At 32.2% G+C, this 17,011-nt stretch overlaps 2 protein-coding genes across 10 annotated transcripts; one reads left to right on the forward strand and one right to left on the reverse strand.

Annotated features, from left to right (window-relative positions):
• Positions 1 to 309: 309 nt before the first annotated feature.
• Positions 310 to 3,552, forward strand: LOC139776829 (transcription termination factor, mitochondrial-like). The gene is made up of 5 exons (XM_071713799.1): positions 310 to 1,520; positions 1,796 to 1,892; positions 1,989 to 2,142; positions 2,344 to 2,673; positions 2,765 to 3,552. The coding sequence occupies exons 1-5, from the start codon at positions 939 to 941 to the stop codon at positions 3,135 to 3,137; spliced, it is 1,536 nt and encodes a 511-aa protein (XP_071569900.1). The 5' UTR covers positions 310 to 938; the 3' UTR covers positions 3,138 to 3,552.
• Positions 3,553 to 3,568: 16 nt separating this feature from the next.
• LOC139776828 (putative ATP-dependent RNA helicase TDRD12) lies at positions 3,569 to 16,744 on the reverse strand. Of its 9 annotated transcripts, none has more exons than XM_071713789.1 (20): positions 16,485 to 16,724; positions 16,279 to 16,399; positions 13,737 to 13,779; positions 13,450 to 13,640; positions 13,079 to 13,353; positions 12,805 to 13,007; positions 11,947 to 12,091; positions 11,780 to 11,864; positions 11,532 to 11,696; positions 10,924 to 11,079; positions 10,103 to 10,255; positions 9,786 to 10,029; positions 9,525 to 9,668; positions 9,227 to 9,408; positions 8,998 to 9,123; positions 8,774 to 8,922; positions 8,536 to 8,709; positions 5,421 to 5,589; positions 4,313 to 4,492; positions 3,569 to 4,238 (listed from the first exon to the last, which is right to left on the reverse strand). In XM_071713789.1, the coding sequence occupies exons 2-20, from the start codon at positions 16,324 to 16,326 to the stop codon at positions 4,017 to 4,019; spliced, it is 3,054 nt and encodes a 1,017-aa protein (XP_071569890.1). In that variant the 5' UTR covers positions 16,327 to 16,399; positions 16,485 to 16,724; the 3' UTR covers positions 3,569 to 4,016. The 9 variants fall into 9 exon arrangements, with proteins under 9 accessions (XP_071569890.1, XP_071569898.1, XP_071569892.1 ...); XM_071713797.1 differs by lacking the exons at positions 16,279 to 16,399; positions 16,485 to 16,724 and adding exons at positions 13,851 to 14,103; positions 14,647 to 14,895; XM_071713791.1 differs by lacking the exons at positions 16,279 to 16,399; positions 16,485 to 16,724 and adding exons at positions 14,317 to 14,518; positions 14,647 to 14,895.
• Between the last annotated feature and the right edge of the window lie 267 nt (positions 16,745 to 17,011).

Below are 17,011 nucleotides of genomic sequence, written 5' to 3' on the forward strand. Positions count from 1 at the left end.
CAAAAATCAATAGGAAATGTTGATTAAACTCTTTGAGATATAGGCTGCGGTCCACTTGATGCTACAAATGCTTCGAAGCATTCCTCTTCTCCTTTCTTTCAATAAAGAAAGAAGGAGAAGAAGAACGCTTCAAAGCAATTGTAGCGTCAAGTGGACCACAGCCATAGTTATAAACGATAGAGCTGTTATATTACGTTTGAATATTTTCGCCAATGGCTGCCGAGCCATATAGTTACAATAGGCGGCCAATAGATGGCGGCGGCGTCACTTGCGAAATGATTAATTTGTTATTTTTTCAATAAAAATGCAATAAATCATTAAAATAATGATGGAGCAATAAGGAGCAATTAAGGAGCAATCGTTCTATGCCGGATTTAGTTGCATAGAGTTATTAGAAATATGTTTTTGAGTGAAAATTATAAATTTTACGTTTTTTTTTTAAATATCTTAAAAAATAATAATTTTAAAAGGGGAGCAATTGTTGATTCTGAGGGAGCTATTAGGGAGCAATCGTTTGAGCTATAGTTTATTAAAAAATATGAACTTCCAGCGCCAACTTATTTCCGGTGATATTTTCGTCTTTCGATTTGGATGTAAGATGATATGGAAAGTGATGGGAAGTAGCAGCAGATAGTTGCATATGTGGTATGCGCAAATTAAATTAATTGCTAAATTACGAACTGTATCAATCTGTCTAAATTCACTTGCGAATACATGTTACGCATGATTCACTGTAATATTTCTAAAAAGAGCAAGATACTCCGTTTCTTCGATATACATAGGTTATGAGTGCTTAGCAAAAAATTATGATTAACAAAAGTATTAAGATTAACAAATGCGACAGTAAACGTTCTGTAACATTTTCTACGAAAAATATTCAATGAAAGAGCATCTTATGATAAAGACGAGGTACACAAAGTATTTTAAGACAGAAGATTATGGCTAGGCAACTGATGCAACGGATGAGTCTTTTACTGAAACCTCAGCCTCACCAGTCACAGGTTTTGAAACCGGCTCTGTCATGTTATGTGAATTCGTTCTTCGTCAAGTCTGTTGCGCAAAGTAGAATGTTCTGCAAGCATGTGGACATAGTGGATCACACCTGCAAGATATCGAACTACGATGAATATCTCATGAACTACAAACCTGTTCAACGGATCTTGAAGAACACCCTCGTGGAGATCCTTGGTATATCAAGAATGGAAATTAACAAAATTGTTGAGGACTATCCGCAGCTAAAAAAGAGATCTAGGGCAAATATTCTGAATAATTATTACAATCTGATAGAGGCTGGGGTGCAAAAAAGTACTATCATAAACAATGTCTGGTTACTGGCGCATGAAAACAATAAACTCATTGATAAGCTTGATTGTCTCGAAGTTCTTAATATGGACAATAACCAGCTTGTACCATGGCTATGCTTGACTCAGGAGGAATTAGCAAATTATGTACTTTATACTCAACAGGATATGGATTCTTATACATATAACAGAATGGAATATCTTTCTCATAAATTAGAGGTACAAATAAAACTAATATAAGAGATATTGGGTTGTCAATTATGATTATATACAAATTGCATAATATTCTTAGTAAATAATATGTTGTAAATTGTTTTTGAGACATTCTATAGAAGATAATTCTTCCTTGTAAGAAAACTAACATTTCTTAAAATATAGAAGATAGAAGTTTGGTCGTTTGTGGGAAAAAACTTGAATTAAAATAGAATTTGTTAGATAATAATATATTATGTTTTATGTTATAATATATGCTATAAAATTGTATCTCTTTTCAGTGCAGCATACAACGGTTATGTGAAGTGACAGTACTGAATTCATTCTTGATGAAAATTCCAGTTTCCTCTATAGATAAGAAGTTGAACATATTGCATGGTAAGTTAATGTGTGATTAAATAATAAGCATATATATTTGAAATTGATAAAATCTGTAAAAAAGACTAATTTTAAGTAATCTCTCTGCTTTTGCAGAATATAATGTAAGCAATAACGATATACTAAAAGATGTATGGGTACTTCGATATAGCGAAAATCATATACGTCACAGATGTGAGTTGTATAAAGATACAGGACAGTTAAAGATAAAAACGTGGGCTATACGATGTCCGCTTAAAGTTATATCAAGGTAGATTTGATAATAAAATAAGATATAAAAAATTCGTATTTATAATTTTCCATTATATTTTGTTATGATATTCCTACATATCTTTTCATATTTATTTATTCTTTAATTTAAATAAAATTAAAAAAATTTGCATGAACATACTGTTATGCAAAATAAATGGATTTAAAAATAGAGTACAAAATATTATTTGTTCACGTATAGGGCCATTCAAAAGAATAAGGTAGAACGTAGCTTAATGCAACAATGTGAAAATGTTAGCGAATATTTGCAAAATAAATTGAAGGTTGACGAAGAAACACTCAATTCGGCTGCCAAGAAAGTGCCAGGTATTTTTCGAGTAAATATAGCGAAATTGGATCAGTTAATCAATATACTACATCAGAATGGAATTACTAGCGATGAAATATTACGGCATGCACGAGTCTTCTATTTCAATATAGAAACTGTGCAGAATCGAATTGAGATGTTAAAGAAGGAAGGTCTTCTTCCAAATCTTGCTGTGTTAACACAAGCTGAGCGAGTGTTTGAACAGTATGTAGAAATTATAAAAACAATAAATATATAGAAACTTAGTGTATAATATAAAAATAATTCAATTATTGACTATTTATTTTGTATACAGCCATATAGAGATGAGTAACCTACGGCGGAAACTATTGCAAGAACACGGAAGTGTTAAAAATTTCTTACTCGATCAATTAGATGTGGACAAAAAGCTCCTTGAAGAAGTAATTACAAAACATCCGTCTATCTTACGAGTAAAGTTTAAAAAAGTAATTGAATTGATCGATGTACTGCGACAAAATGGTATAACGGGTAACGACATAATAACACATCCAAGAGTTTTTTACTTTAATACTGAAACACTGCGTAAGCGAATTGAAATACTAAAAGAAGCCGGTATACCGCTAAGAATCAGTTTAATACTGCGTAATCGAAGAACATTAGATCGATATAAACTCAGATCACAAAATTCAAAGAACATTAATACATAAAAATTAATGTTTAGTATTTCTTCAATATTAACTATTTTTATAATGTACAAACTTGCAAAAAAACAGAAATATATCTATATGTATATATATATATATATATACATATATATATTTCTGTTTTTTTGTCTATATATATATATATATATATATATATGTCTATATATATATATATATAATTTCAACTACACAGCTAATATGAAATAAAAAGAATGAGAGAAAATCTGTTTACCTATGTTATTAATACAAACTTCGAATATATCGAATAAAGTGCGATTAATCATTGTTTATATCAATAATAGCATTTTTGTGTTTTGGATATACTTCACATATCCAAAGGTAGTACTCGAGTTCAGTTATTTCTTATATTCATTATTTGTGATCAATTTAAAGATTAAAACAGATAGTTTTGCATCCATTTTTTGAATTAATACTTATTTTCATTCACACTTGATACTTTATTTTTATTCACATTTATTAAGTTTTAATTAATACACAGAAATCTCAAAAAATTTACCCTCAACTGTGGATGTAAAATCCCTGGAATTCCTATTTATTTTGATCAATATTTCTTTTTTTCTAAAGAAATATAATTTGATTCTACACACAATACTGAAAAATATAAGAAAATAGAACAGCAAGTACGCATACAGAGAGAATGGAGACCAATTATATTTATTTCCCTTTATTTTTCACATCTAAAAGTTTATACCTAAAAGGAATCCCTAGAACTCTACATCCACCAGTATGCAATGTCCGCAGTTAAAAGAAATACAAAACAGACGAAAATATTGTATCAATCTTTTCTTATAAATATACGTTAAGAAAACGATTGACTTCCCGAAGTCACCCAATTTTTACAAATGATAGTAAAAGTCTGCTTCATTTGTGTGCAGCACTTATGTCGTGACCATTGATTTCTGTCAACCCACAGTTTCTGCAAAGTTTCAGCAGGCTCGATAAATGATTGTTGTTCCAAACTGCAAAATTCCCTAAGAGTAATTCCTTTTTTAAAGAAGATCCTATCAAGTCGGGGTGACCAATTAACTTAGTTCCAATTTTCAAATCGTCTAACCATATTGTATTTCCAAGGTGAAGGCAAATCTGCGAATAATTCATTCATCATATATTTCCCTTCTCTCGTATATTTTTCTCTTACTAATCTGACAAACTCTTACTTTTCCAATAATATAAGACCTTCCATCAAAATTTTCTGCGAACCACTTGTGCACCTGTTCGTTAGTATATTGATTCCACATATATTCCTCGTCCCATGGTACTACACCAGCTAAAAATATTTCGACAACATGCGTTGGAAGATTTAATAATTCCTCTGGGATGTGCATTAATTTACGTACCTAAAATAGCAAACAATTCGTTTATAACAAGAAGAAAGATTATAAATAACATACTTAGATCTACATAATCATATTTCATATTTAAGGGGTAACACCACACTAGCGCCCGGAAATTTTGACAATTTTTTATGGGAATATAGTGAATGGAATACAAAATCTGTTTAAAGGCCTTTATTGTACATACTTTAAAGTGTGTTCACAATTTTTTTCAATTTTTGTTTTTACAAAATGGCGGCGCCAGAGCTCAGCAAAGGAAGCCTCTAGTGTTCTGCGGCCGGAAAGATTTCTCCTCCAATTTTTGACCTGGAACAAAAAACCAAAAATTTTTTAGTTTTATATAAGATTAGCTCGAGAAGGACGTACGGAAATTAAAAAATATCATTTTTTGTAAAAATGGTGCACGTTTGAACAAAAATAAAACGTTTTTAAAAATGAAACGTTTTGTTCAAACGTGCACCATTTTTACAAAAAATGATATTTTTTTAATTTCCGTACGTCCTTCTCGAGCTAATCTTATATAAAACTAAAAAATTTTTGGTTTTTTGTTCCAGGTCAAAAATTGGAGGAGAAATCTTTCCGGCCGCAGAACACTAGAGGCTTCCTTTGCTGAGCTCTGGCGCCGCTATTTTGTAAAAACAAAAATTGAAAAAAATTGTGAACACACTTTAAAGTATGTACAATAAAGGCTTTTAAACAGATTTTGTATTCCATTCACTATATTCCCATAAAAAATTGTCAAAATTTCCGGGCGCTAGTGTGGTGTTACCCCTTAATATAAAACGTGATCATTTATATTATTTTTTGAGAAATATTCATGTTATTGAAAGAAAATGTTGAATGCAAAACTCGAACATAATATTAAATAATATTAAATAATATATATATTATATATATATATATATATATATATATATATATATAATCTTACATCAATATATTCGTGTATAATACCACTGTCGATACATCTCACATCTACGAATTTTTCATCTGAATAATTTCTGTCACATCTGACACGTCTAATCTGTACTCGTTTAAACGTGTCAATAGTTTCCTCCAAAACGCAAATATCACCTACATTTGTCGAGTTACACATTTTCCTATAATTAGATATACATATACAATAATTGTAAATGAAACAGGACTAATGTGATATACAATCAATTAAAGAGAAAAACGTCATTTACGGTCCAGACTGCATCTTGGTAGCCTAATGATAATAATTGTTCTAATGATATTGTGTGAATTTTGTATACTTTTTCCAAACTCAGAAAATTGCGCCGACTTTTTGTCGGTCTTTAAAACACAGCTCTTTGTTGGAACAGTAAATCCACATATTTTAATCGATAATCCATTTAAATTTTGATGCTAATAAGCTAATAAGCATCCTTATTAAATCACTGTAAAGAATTTATTGCGAAAAATATGACCCTAATAAGGGTTCGAACCTGGACCTCCCCATTTCGTAATAAGAAAACTGCGCGCCGATTTTTTATCGATCTTTAAAACACAGTCCTTTTGGATATACAAGGTATTTCTAAAGTCTGACCCAGCCTCCTGGATTTCGAAAACGGCTTTAGATATGAAAAAACGCTGAAACACGTGTTCGATTATGCTTATTTTATGCCAAAAAAAATTGTTTAGCCCCCAGGGAGACGGGAACGTGCAAATCAAAATTTTAAATAGGAAGGAGGTCAAATTGTAGCTCGTTTTAACCCTTAAAGGACACACTACCTGTTTGAGACATAAAGTACACACTGGGTCATTTTGACCCAGCGCTACTTTGCGTAATTACCACAAACGGGGGATCGATTCTTTTTGGCTGAAATTAAAAGGGTGCATTCTTGCAACACTCAAAATGAATGTGAGATTGTTTGTGAAGGGTTATTAATAAAGCTTTATGGTTCAAAAATTCAAAATATGGTTTATAAACCAAAAAATTATTTTTTACGAAATATTCAATAACTTTCTAAATTTTCAATATTTTTACGTGAAAATTTAACTGCATACTCTCTGGATTATATACTTTAAGGTAAAAATACGCGCGAAAGCTTACATTTCAAAAAAGGACCCGTGATTTTCGGAACGTTTGACGCGGACGGCAGCCAGACACAGCCGGACGCCTGCTGACTTACAGCGACTGTACCGCCATCTAGAGAGAGGTTAAAACTACCAAGAGGTGGCGCGACAGATCCCGATTTCAGCGTTTCAATGGTAGATAATGCGACACAATTTTTTTACTGGGTCATTTTGACCCAGGGTGTCCTTTAAGGGTTGAAGGCCTAGTAAAAAAATTTTTTTTGTGAAAACCGCAGGTCGCTACAACCCCCCTATCAAAAGTTATGGGGGGGGGGGTCAAAGTTACAAAAGGGCCTTTCTCGATTTTTTACTCATGCTAAAAGAAACGAACTTTGCGGCAAAATGTTCCTCTTAGTGAATACTATCAAAGGCATTCTTTGGATTTTATTTTAAGGTTCCTAAGAGATTCTGGGGGCTCTAATTAGAGGTTCCGGCCTCCTTCCCAATAAAAATTTTTTACTTGCACCCCCCCCCCCCCAGGAGGCTAAGAGATTTTTTGGCATAAAATAAGCAGCCCCTCCAAATAATCGAACATGTTTCAACGTTTTTCCATATCTAAAATCGTTTCCGAGATCCAGGGATCTAGGTCAGGGACTTCAGAGATACCCTGTATATACAGGGTCTTATTTTAATCAACGCACTTGAATTTCTCCGAAACCGATACGAGATATCAAATTCCTGTTTTTACAAGGTTGTATGGTATCAAGGGAGGACATATTTGATAAAAGAAATTTAACCTTGAGTAGAAGCGTTATGATTAAATAAAGATTAATTTCAATTTTTAAATGGCAACATAATTTTTTAAACACCTACGTTTGTAGCCCTTCTCATCACGAACTCAACGCGCTATGACTCAAGGTCGTCAAAAGTCAAATGACCAAATACGAGCTTACAATATTATTGCCTTTGTGCATATTTGAACTGCCGTTCCTAGCTACGAATAATATTAATTTTTACATTTGCAATTTTGTAAAATTGAATGCGTCTACAAGATGCAAATTTTTTTAAATAATTTTTTATTTTTTTACAACAATCGATTTCTTTCATTATTCTAAGTATAAAAGTATCAAGCTCATCAAAAAGTGAATACTTTACGAGATATTTCATATTTATATTAAAAATATTGACAAAATTGAAATATCAGAAAATTCTTAACGAAAGAGAGCTTTATTATAGTGTTTTAAAAACGTCTCAATAAGGGCTACAAGAATACGCAATAAAAAATAGGGAGTTCCATTTAAGAAAACATCGATCATATTGACCTAGCCTTGAAAAGGTTACTCAAGGTCAAGTCTATATTTTCATCATATAGCCCCCTTTAAACCATGCAACTTTTGTCTGAAACATTATTCCGTATCTTCCATATTTTTCGAAATATTTGCTTGGGGAAATTAAAATGAAACACCCTGTATATTTTAAGGCTCCCGGTGACTCAATCGCCAATCCGCGTACACGCTTAGCAGAACTGTGAACTATAAAGCGTGAAATAAAAATAAATAAAAAATAAATTATTCTTGTAATGTACAGCGTCATTTTTCGTTTTAGTGCAGTTTTTGTATTTTAAATAATTGTCATAATATTAAAATGTGCCGAAGATTCTTAATTATTTTGTTACAATTTATAATATGTGAAAGCAAATATTTATTTCAATTCAGCAGGTGTCAAATAGCCTGTTTGCATCCTTGATTATGCATAATTCCAATTTAAAAAGTTTTCGGTATATTTTGCAAGTCTGTTTTATCGATTACAAACGCTATTTTATTGAAAAACATTTTTGTTTTTTTTATTTTTATATTTAATATACGTTGCAAGAATTTTCATAATATATTTTTTCGCTTCTGACGCCATCAATCCAAGATAGCTGGAGTGAGTGAATAGGAGCCTTAAGAAAGTATATACCATAGAAATTCAAAGAATATATAAGAACAAATAATATCAAGAAAATTGTGAATATGCTCAGTACATACCTATTTTCAATATTTCCGTAATAATTTTGTATTTTAGCTGTAGTTTGCATGTACTCAACGTTGGAGTACGTTATTTTTTTCGATTCATCGGAATGTGGAATATGTTCAATAATTCGCGCAGAAAAATGCGTCGTATCGTGAACATATAATACCATCAACTTCACCTTATCATTGCTGTAAAAATAAGATCTTGAAAACATTAAATAACAATACGATGAGCTAATAGAAAATTACTTACATCTGTATATTTGTTATTGGCGCATCGATTTCAGGAAGGATACAATGTCTGAATACACAGGTATTTTGCTCTTGGCAGAAGCCAAATGATTTCACATTGTCACATAGAGCATAGTCTTTCTTATCCCTCTCTAATGTAATTGCTATTCGCTAGAATCATATTTCATAAATAACTAAAAACCGTAATAAATTGATATTTTGAGGAGTAACATCTTGTTAGCTTACCTGAACGTAGTCTAACATTTCCGGAGATATTACAGTTTTCATTCGCTGCAGTATTCTTATTATACTTCGAAATTGTACATCGTTGTTCTCGTCAATAATTATACTAATTTTACAGTTAGTAGCATCCTTAAATTTAAAATAGTATTAGTTGCAGAAATAAATATAAGTTTAATATAATAACCTGCTCAGTAAAATAAAAAAGCAATCTTATGTCCATTTTAATAATTACCTGTGACATATTATCTAAAAGTAGAGAAAACCTATAATTGAATTGATTTCTGAGTTTTAATAATACAGAATAATGTATCAGCCATTGAATATTAGTAAAACTAAGGTCAGACAGTACTGGATCAGTACATATCAATACTGGATAATAACCGTATACACATGATATCCAACTTTCTCGTAAAGCTGCAAATACACGAATTAATATATAATTTTCAAAAAGATAAAAAACACTAATTAAACCAATATAAATTTAGATAAAAAATAAAACATTTCTTAATGTGATTAAAATGTCATTGTACCTCGTATATCGAGCGATTTCATTTTTTCATGAATTAGCAGAGTTTTCTTTGTCAAAGTTAAAAAATTATTTAACTCTTCGGCTTCTTTGGCGTTTACACATACTATTGCTGTTCTCAATGTGGTGTAATCATCCTTCAATAGATCTAACATTGAAACAATTCAAAAATACATCAGAAATCTAATATTTTATGTATAATTCATATAATTAATCGACATTGATACAGCCAAATTTTCATATTTTATTTGCAGATTTTTCTTACCTAATATTTTTTTATTCTTATATGTAGACTTCAAAATGTAAAGTTTCGGACATATAGACTTAAAAACAACAGCTTCTATAAATGACGCGATGCATATATACGGATTATACATCGCGAGATGTACAAATTTCTTAATCTGAACTGTCCAGTTTGTGGCAGATATAATTATCTGCAATATCGGCCTATCATCACCTCGTGGTTCACGGTTCTCGATTATCTTATGTTTTTTGAAGAGTTCTCCCACCTATTAAAAAATTGAAAAAAATTCTAGAAATTTTCTATGGCAATTAATCCTAGGTATAAATGGTTTCACTGACCGAGTTGTAATATTTATCCAAAATTATGTCGGCATTGTCAAGCACTAAATAAGAAAGTCTATCGAATGACAATAGATTTTTGTACTCATTCAAGAATCGAGCCAAGTATCGCGGTGTGGTCACTAAGATTTGACAGCCGCTATATATCATTGCCTGAAAGAAGCAAAAATGAAGAGTTCCTTATCTTCTACAGCTACACCTTTTCGGTACAGTAAATATTCGCCACTTAGCATTATTAAACGACCGATGAGACGCGATAGTACTTACGCAGTTACGCGAAAACCCTATTTCTTTTTAACATTTTCTGAAGTTAATTTTTATTTATTGATAGTAACATATAGCAAAGATATTTAAAACATATTTAGATAAGAAATTAAAAGTTATCATAAAATAATAATTATTTTCTAAGTAGAAAAACAAATGAGTAGAATTCAATTTAGGAAAGTCTGATTACGGTAAATTTCGAAGCGTAGTACTAAGCCCAAACCAATATTACATTTTCTACAACATTGTGTGCTGTCTTTTGCAATTTTTATTACAATGCATCTTAACGGATTTCTCCTTTCAGACCTTTTGTCATTGTTATACACAAACACAGTGTCTTTTTTTTTTAAGAAAAAAACTAATAACAACAAGTATCTTTTTAATAGATAATGAAATAAAATGAAAATCAATAGCAACGCCAAAACATACTTTATTTCAAATCAAACAATCGACATACGGCCATAAACGCTTAGTGGCTATCGATTTAAATCGACGATTATACCGAAAAGGTTAAAAAGATATTCAATTTTCGTAAAAATATAGGTAGATAAATTTACCGCTACTGATTTATCCGATTTGCCATTAAATGCTGCGACGGATCTTATATTATTAAATGACCGCAGAAATGACTGGCACAAAGATTGAACAGAGATTACTTCAAATGACGAGGCACATAAAATTAATGCTAACGGACGAGTTGCACTACGTGTTTCCTGAAACAGATATCATTTATATCGATTAACATGTTCCATCCTGGACTTTCCATTCAGGCAATTTGATATTTTAGCTTTTCGATTATTATTATCGATAATAAGCACTTTCATATTAAATGTTAATATTAAATAAATGTTTAATAAAAATATCTACTTTATTTTGCATTGCATTAGGCCCTTTTCTTTATAAGTTTTTTAATTTTGTAATTATTATGGAACACTAAATGAGCAGAGAATAAATCACGTAAAATTAATCCGGTACGGAATGTGTTAATAAAAGATTTTTTTATACACATGCATGTATGTATGTATGTATTATGTATGTACATATATACATATTTTATTGATATAAATTTGTAAGAAATATTTTGCTTACGCTATGCTTAGAAAGCCTGATAAAAATTTAAGACATTTTGTTTTTTATAATACTCGTATAAACAAAATTTCTTTACCTCTTTACGTATAGCTATCTGACCACAAACAGCCATTACGCATCCGCTCGTTTTACCACATTGTGACGATCCAATAGCAACAACGTTTAATCCATTGTTTATAGCTGGCCATATATAAGATTGAAGTTTTCTTGGTCTAGTAGAGTTGATGCTCTCAGTCCAACCCTAAAAAGATATACTTAAAATATATTTTTATTACACTCTTAATCAATCGAATTACTGTCAAATGCATTTACTGGATTATATACCTCATGTATTCCATTAGGATATCTAAGGTCTGTAATATCACTTAAGACATCACAGTCTATTGAGCTCTGTACCAAAATCTTCTCACTGATAACAAATAGCAAAAACATAAGAAACATAAATATTTCTATATAATCAATTATATATATACTTATGTAAATACTTTTACCTGAGAAAAAATTTTGTGTGAGATTTATTAAGTCCATTAATACATGTTGCGTTGTTCCTTCTTTCTCTATCTCTTGAAAACTTTACATGTAAAATGTACCACTGTTCTTTAAGTTGTGTGGACGTTTCAACAAGCTTCAATAAATCTATATACCAATTAAATTATAGATATTGCATATCATTCAAATGTTATTAAATTTATTTTAAGAGTTAATAAAAGTGACAGATAAAACAATTTTTGAGCAATTGAATAAGAATGTTAAAAAAATAAACTAAAATCAAACTTGTTTATTGAAAAGTTACAAAAAACAGTTAACGTTTCAAATTCAAACCCTACTTAGACGTCTTCAGAATATTATAACAAAAAACTACAAGAAATTACATTAAACAAATAAAATGAAATAATTATATCCTACAGATAAAAGAAATCAGGTTCACATTTAAAGCGTTAGAATAATTAAGTGGAAAACCGAAATCAAAATCGAACATAATAATTAGTCAAGGATTAAAAATTAACCGAGATGTCAAAAGTAACGTAACACTTCTATGATGAGAATCCATCAAAAATAACCGTAGTAGCAAACACATTCTTCGTTGGAAAGTACAAAATGTAAGTCCAAAAAGTAAAAAAAACTATTGTTAGTAGATTATATGTTGTAGTAATAAAAGGAACTTGTGACCAAATTTAGTGGAAAATAAGTAGTAAAAATTCAACGAAGAGAAATAATACAAAAATTGGCTATTAGCACAAATATCCGATTAGTGCGAAGATATGCGACTAACTAAATCTATTTTAATAGATAATATTAAATTTTAATAGATTCATTATAGGAAAGTCTCACTTGAGATATTTACATACCTCCTTCTATATAAAGTGCATGATAATTAATGAATAATGCTTCACTTAATAATATGACAGTTTTATCAATGGTACAATAAAACTCTCCGTATTCTCTTCCATTACTTTCGTCCGTGACTAAATGATCGAAGTGTACAATTTCAGATGTGCTGAGAAGACGTTTTGTAAACTGAATGGCTTCTTCGGTCCACTTTTCTACAACACTTTAAGTAGTTGCAATTTCTTAAACATTTTTGTAAAGAAACAAAATAACTGTAATTGAAATAAATCTTACACTGCCGTAGCGTTAGAATCATTTGAAACGACACCATTCTTTTTCATACAAATCGGCAAAACACCAAATACACCCACGGTTTTCGTTAAATACGCATCAGGGACAACATCTTGTGGAAGAATATGAAATTTATCCCTAGTTAATTCAATGCTAGTACCATGATCCACTAAAAGAATACAATATGTTCCATCCTTTTTAATACAAGTTATTAAACCACGGCAAACAAATGATGGTAAATTTATTCCATCTTGACGATTAAGTTGTATAAAAACCGTCTGCAAGATAAAGAGTATCTTAGATTACAAGAAATGTAACTTGTATAAGATATCAGATAATTATAACTCATATGCAATAGAGAACATGAAACTTACGTCACCAATTTTGGCATTTTTCTCATCTCTTTTCTTCTTCAAATAAGTATGTGTTTTCATAAAACTTATTAACTTTGATTGAATCGTACAGAGTGTCTCTTTGTGCTTTTCAACTTCACACGCTCTCATGATATATAGATTTTGTACGTTTCTTACTCTTATTGCTTTGGCTGTAGGAGGAATGGCTGTATCTGAAATTAAATAAAGATTTAATAGTTGAGTAATTTAATTTGTCTAATGTATCATCGCTATAAATGAAGTATGAACATTATTAATATGAACATTACCTTGATGCTTACGAAACTTGTTCATGTTTTGAGAATTATTGCCCTGAAATGAAGAGATTTGTAATATTTTACAATCATATCTAAAAAATTCTTGTATTTATTTGGATCACTAACAATCTATACTCCATCCAACGAGAGATCATAGTTGATCGAACATAAATAACGATAGGGCACAGAGCCGCAACAAGGTGTTTGCGTTAAATTATTTTTATTTTTAATAGATATTGTCCAACACTATTAGGCGATATTTGGCGATCGTTTGGTATGGCTTGGTACATATACCAAAGTCGCTATCCGTGGCTGCTATTGGTTCTGGTGAAGTTTGGTACCCGTTGGTTGCTTATACCAGAGTCACGTCAAAAATCGCCTATTAAAACTAAAAATAGGTAATACTAAGGGCCGATATCACAGTCTCCGATTAACGTGATCCTCCGATTAAACTCACTCTGCATCTCTTTCTAACTGTCTTTTCGTCTCTTTCTAGGGGGACAGTTAGAAAGAGATGCAGAGTGAGTTTAATCGGAGGATCACGTTAATCGGAGACTGTGATATCGGCCCTTAAGGAGAGCTCCTTCCTCACCGATTTCGCTGAATTTAGGCTTAATCGACGCGTTTTTGCACAAAACGAACGAATCTGGCAGAAAAAAGTCCCGCTCTGCCCCGCGAAGCGAGATATTAACTGTTAACTGTTGACGACTATCAGGTTATGAAACCTGTTACACCGACGCTATGTAGCGACTGGTTTTGCACCAAGGCTGACCAAGGTCGGTAAATGGCGCGCGCTACATATGGTCTGTTCTTTACAGCTGAACTGGCTGCACTAGTTCAGAGTTCATCCTTTTCCTTCCAATGTGGTGTAAAAAAGATAAACTCTGAACTAGTGCAGCCAGTTCAGCTGCAAAGAACAGACCTATAAGGTCTTCCGCTGCACTTTGAGCTATTTGGATCCAAAATGGCGACCACAACGCTCAGCGTACACCATCAGCGCGAATGGCGAACTACGCACACAGTAACAACTATTAGTTGCTTTCCATTTACATCAAAACTCAGATAAATCTCACTTCTGTCTTTCTTCAACATTCATGTTGAAGAAAGACAGAAGTGAGATTTATCTGAGTTTTGATGTAAATGGAAAGCAACTATTGTACGATGTGCACTAAAGGTATGATTTCACGATGACGCTCGACGCTGGATTCGAGCGTCAAATCTGGTCACGTGATTAGATTCAGAGGGACGCGAAATATAACCTAACCACTGGATTGGCTGAAATGAGCGTCGAGTGTCAAAGCTAAACACAGTTTAGCTTTTTGACGCTCGAATCCAGCGTCGAGCGTCATCGTGAAATCGCACCTTAATGCTGCGTTCCCACTATACGCGTCGCGCGTCGCGTCACGACGCCGCGTCATGAGTTGTCCAATCAAAACGTTTCATTTTATGGCAAGATCTCGCGTCGGAAATGACGTCATAAAATGAAACGTTTCGATTGGATAACTCATGACGCGGCGTCGTGACGCGACGCGCGACGCGTATAGTGATAACGCAGCATAATACACAGTCACTGGATTCAAAATGGCGGCCGTCGGAAGACCTTATGTAGCGTCGCTACCGACGCGCCATTTACCGACCTTGTTTTGCACTTGTTTGAAACATACATTGTTTTTTTTTACATATTTTTTGCTGGATTTTTTTTTCATAATGTGTTTTTCGGCATCGAAATATGCGATTACTTGTATCAATTATTAATTTATCACCACATTTTGAACACTGTATTTCTTTATTTATTAAATAAGGCTCGATATATCCATTAATAATCATATTACTGTGTTTCGTTAACCTCAACGCTTAATATCTGTAACAGAAATAATTTGTTAAAGCAGAGAATAGTTGATATATGAAAAGTACATATTTATGTGTACTTTTCATATACCAACTATTCTCTGCTTTAACAAATTATTTCTGTTACAGATATTAAGCGTTGAGGTTAACGAAACACAGTAATATGATTATTAATGGATATATCGAGCCTTATTTAATAAATAAAGAAATACAGTGTTCAAAATGTGGTGATAAATTAATAATTGATACAAGTAATCGCATATTTCGATGCCGAAAAACACATTATGAAAAAAAAATCCAGCAAAAAATATGTAAAAAAAAACAATGTATGTTTCAAACAAGTGTAAAACCAGTCGCTACATAGCGTCGGTATGACAGGTTTCATAACCTGATAGTCGTCAACTTTAACAGTTAATATCTCGCTTCGCGGGGCAGAGCGGGACTTTTTTCTGCCAGATTCGTTCGTTTTGTGCAAAAACGCGTCGATTAAGCCTAAATTCAGCGAAATCGGTGAGGAAGGAGCTCTCCTTAAGTATTACCTAAAAATAATTTAACGCAAACACCTTTTTGCGACTCTGTGCCCTATCGTTATTAATGTTTGATCAACCATGATCTCTCGTTGGACGAAGTATAGTTGCCTTTCTGTTTCTTACGTACAGTCCATGTTTCTATTTTGTTTGTACCTATCTGTCACATTTTACCCTACCTTGTGATTGAAATATGCACTTGCTGATTTTTCGAGGAGAACTGGCATCTTTTCTGATAAATTTATAAAAAAATATACTTCTTTAGGTTTCTTCTCTTTAGTGAGCAGGACTTCAGTCGATCTGTGTGTCAGTTTTTAGAAACCAAAAATCATTAAAATGCTAAAAGATAACCTACACGAGTTCTTCACATGAGACTCCAACTTACCTTTTGAAAGATAAAAGAGAAATGTATCCTTCTTCGACAGTAAAGGCTATTCTACAATTGCGTAAACGTGGTCGTAAATAGTTGTAAGAGTGTTGTACGGCGTGGTTGTAAAGCGGTACTCAGCGGTACTGCGGTTGTAAAGTGTGTTGTGGAAGATGGTTGAACTTCATCTTTCACGACTACGCCAGATGTGAACGTAAGAGCCAACCAATCAGAGTGCATTCGAAATACACTGCACTCTGATTGGTTGCTTTAATCAAGTTTACAACGTATCGTTTATGCCCGTATCAGACTACGGATTGGGATTGAGATTGGATTGAAATTAGACCAATCAGAGCAAAGTTTACTAAACTTGAGATCAGTTTTCTCTATTCTGATTGATTAAATTTCAATCCAATCTCAATCCCAATCCGTAGTCTGATACGGGTTTTACTCTATTGTAGATTGATCCGTTGTACAAGATTCACGACTACTACTACTGCTACTCCTACAACCCTACGTTTACGCAATTGTAGACACTCTAACTC

The sequence above is a fragment of the Temnothorax nylanderi genome, unplaced genomic scaffold, assembly GCF_030848795.1.
Source record: "Temnothorax nylanderi isolate EJ_2023f unplaced genomic scaffold, tnyl_v1.0 TNYL_tig0130_pilon, whole genome shotgun sequence".
Lineage (NCBI taxonomy): Eukaryota > Metazoa > Arthropoda > Insecta > Hymenoptera > Formicidae > Temnothorax > Temnothorax nylanderi.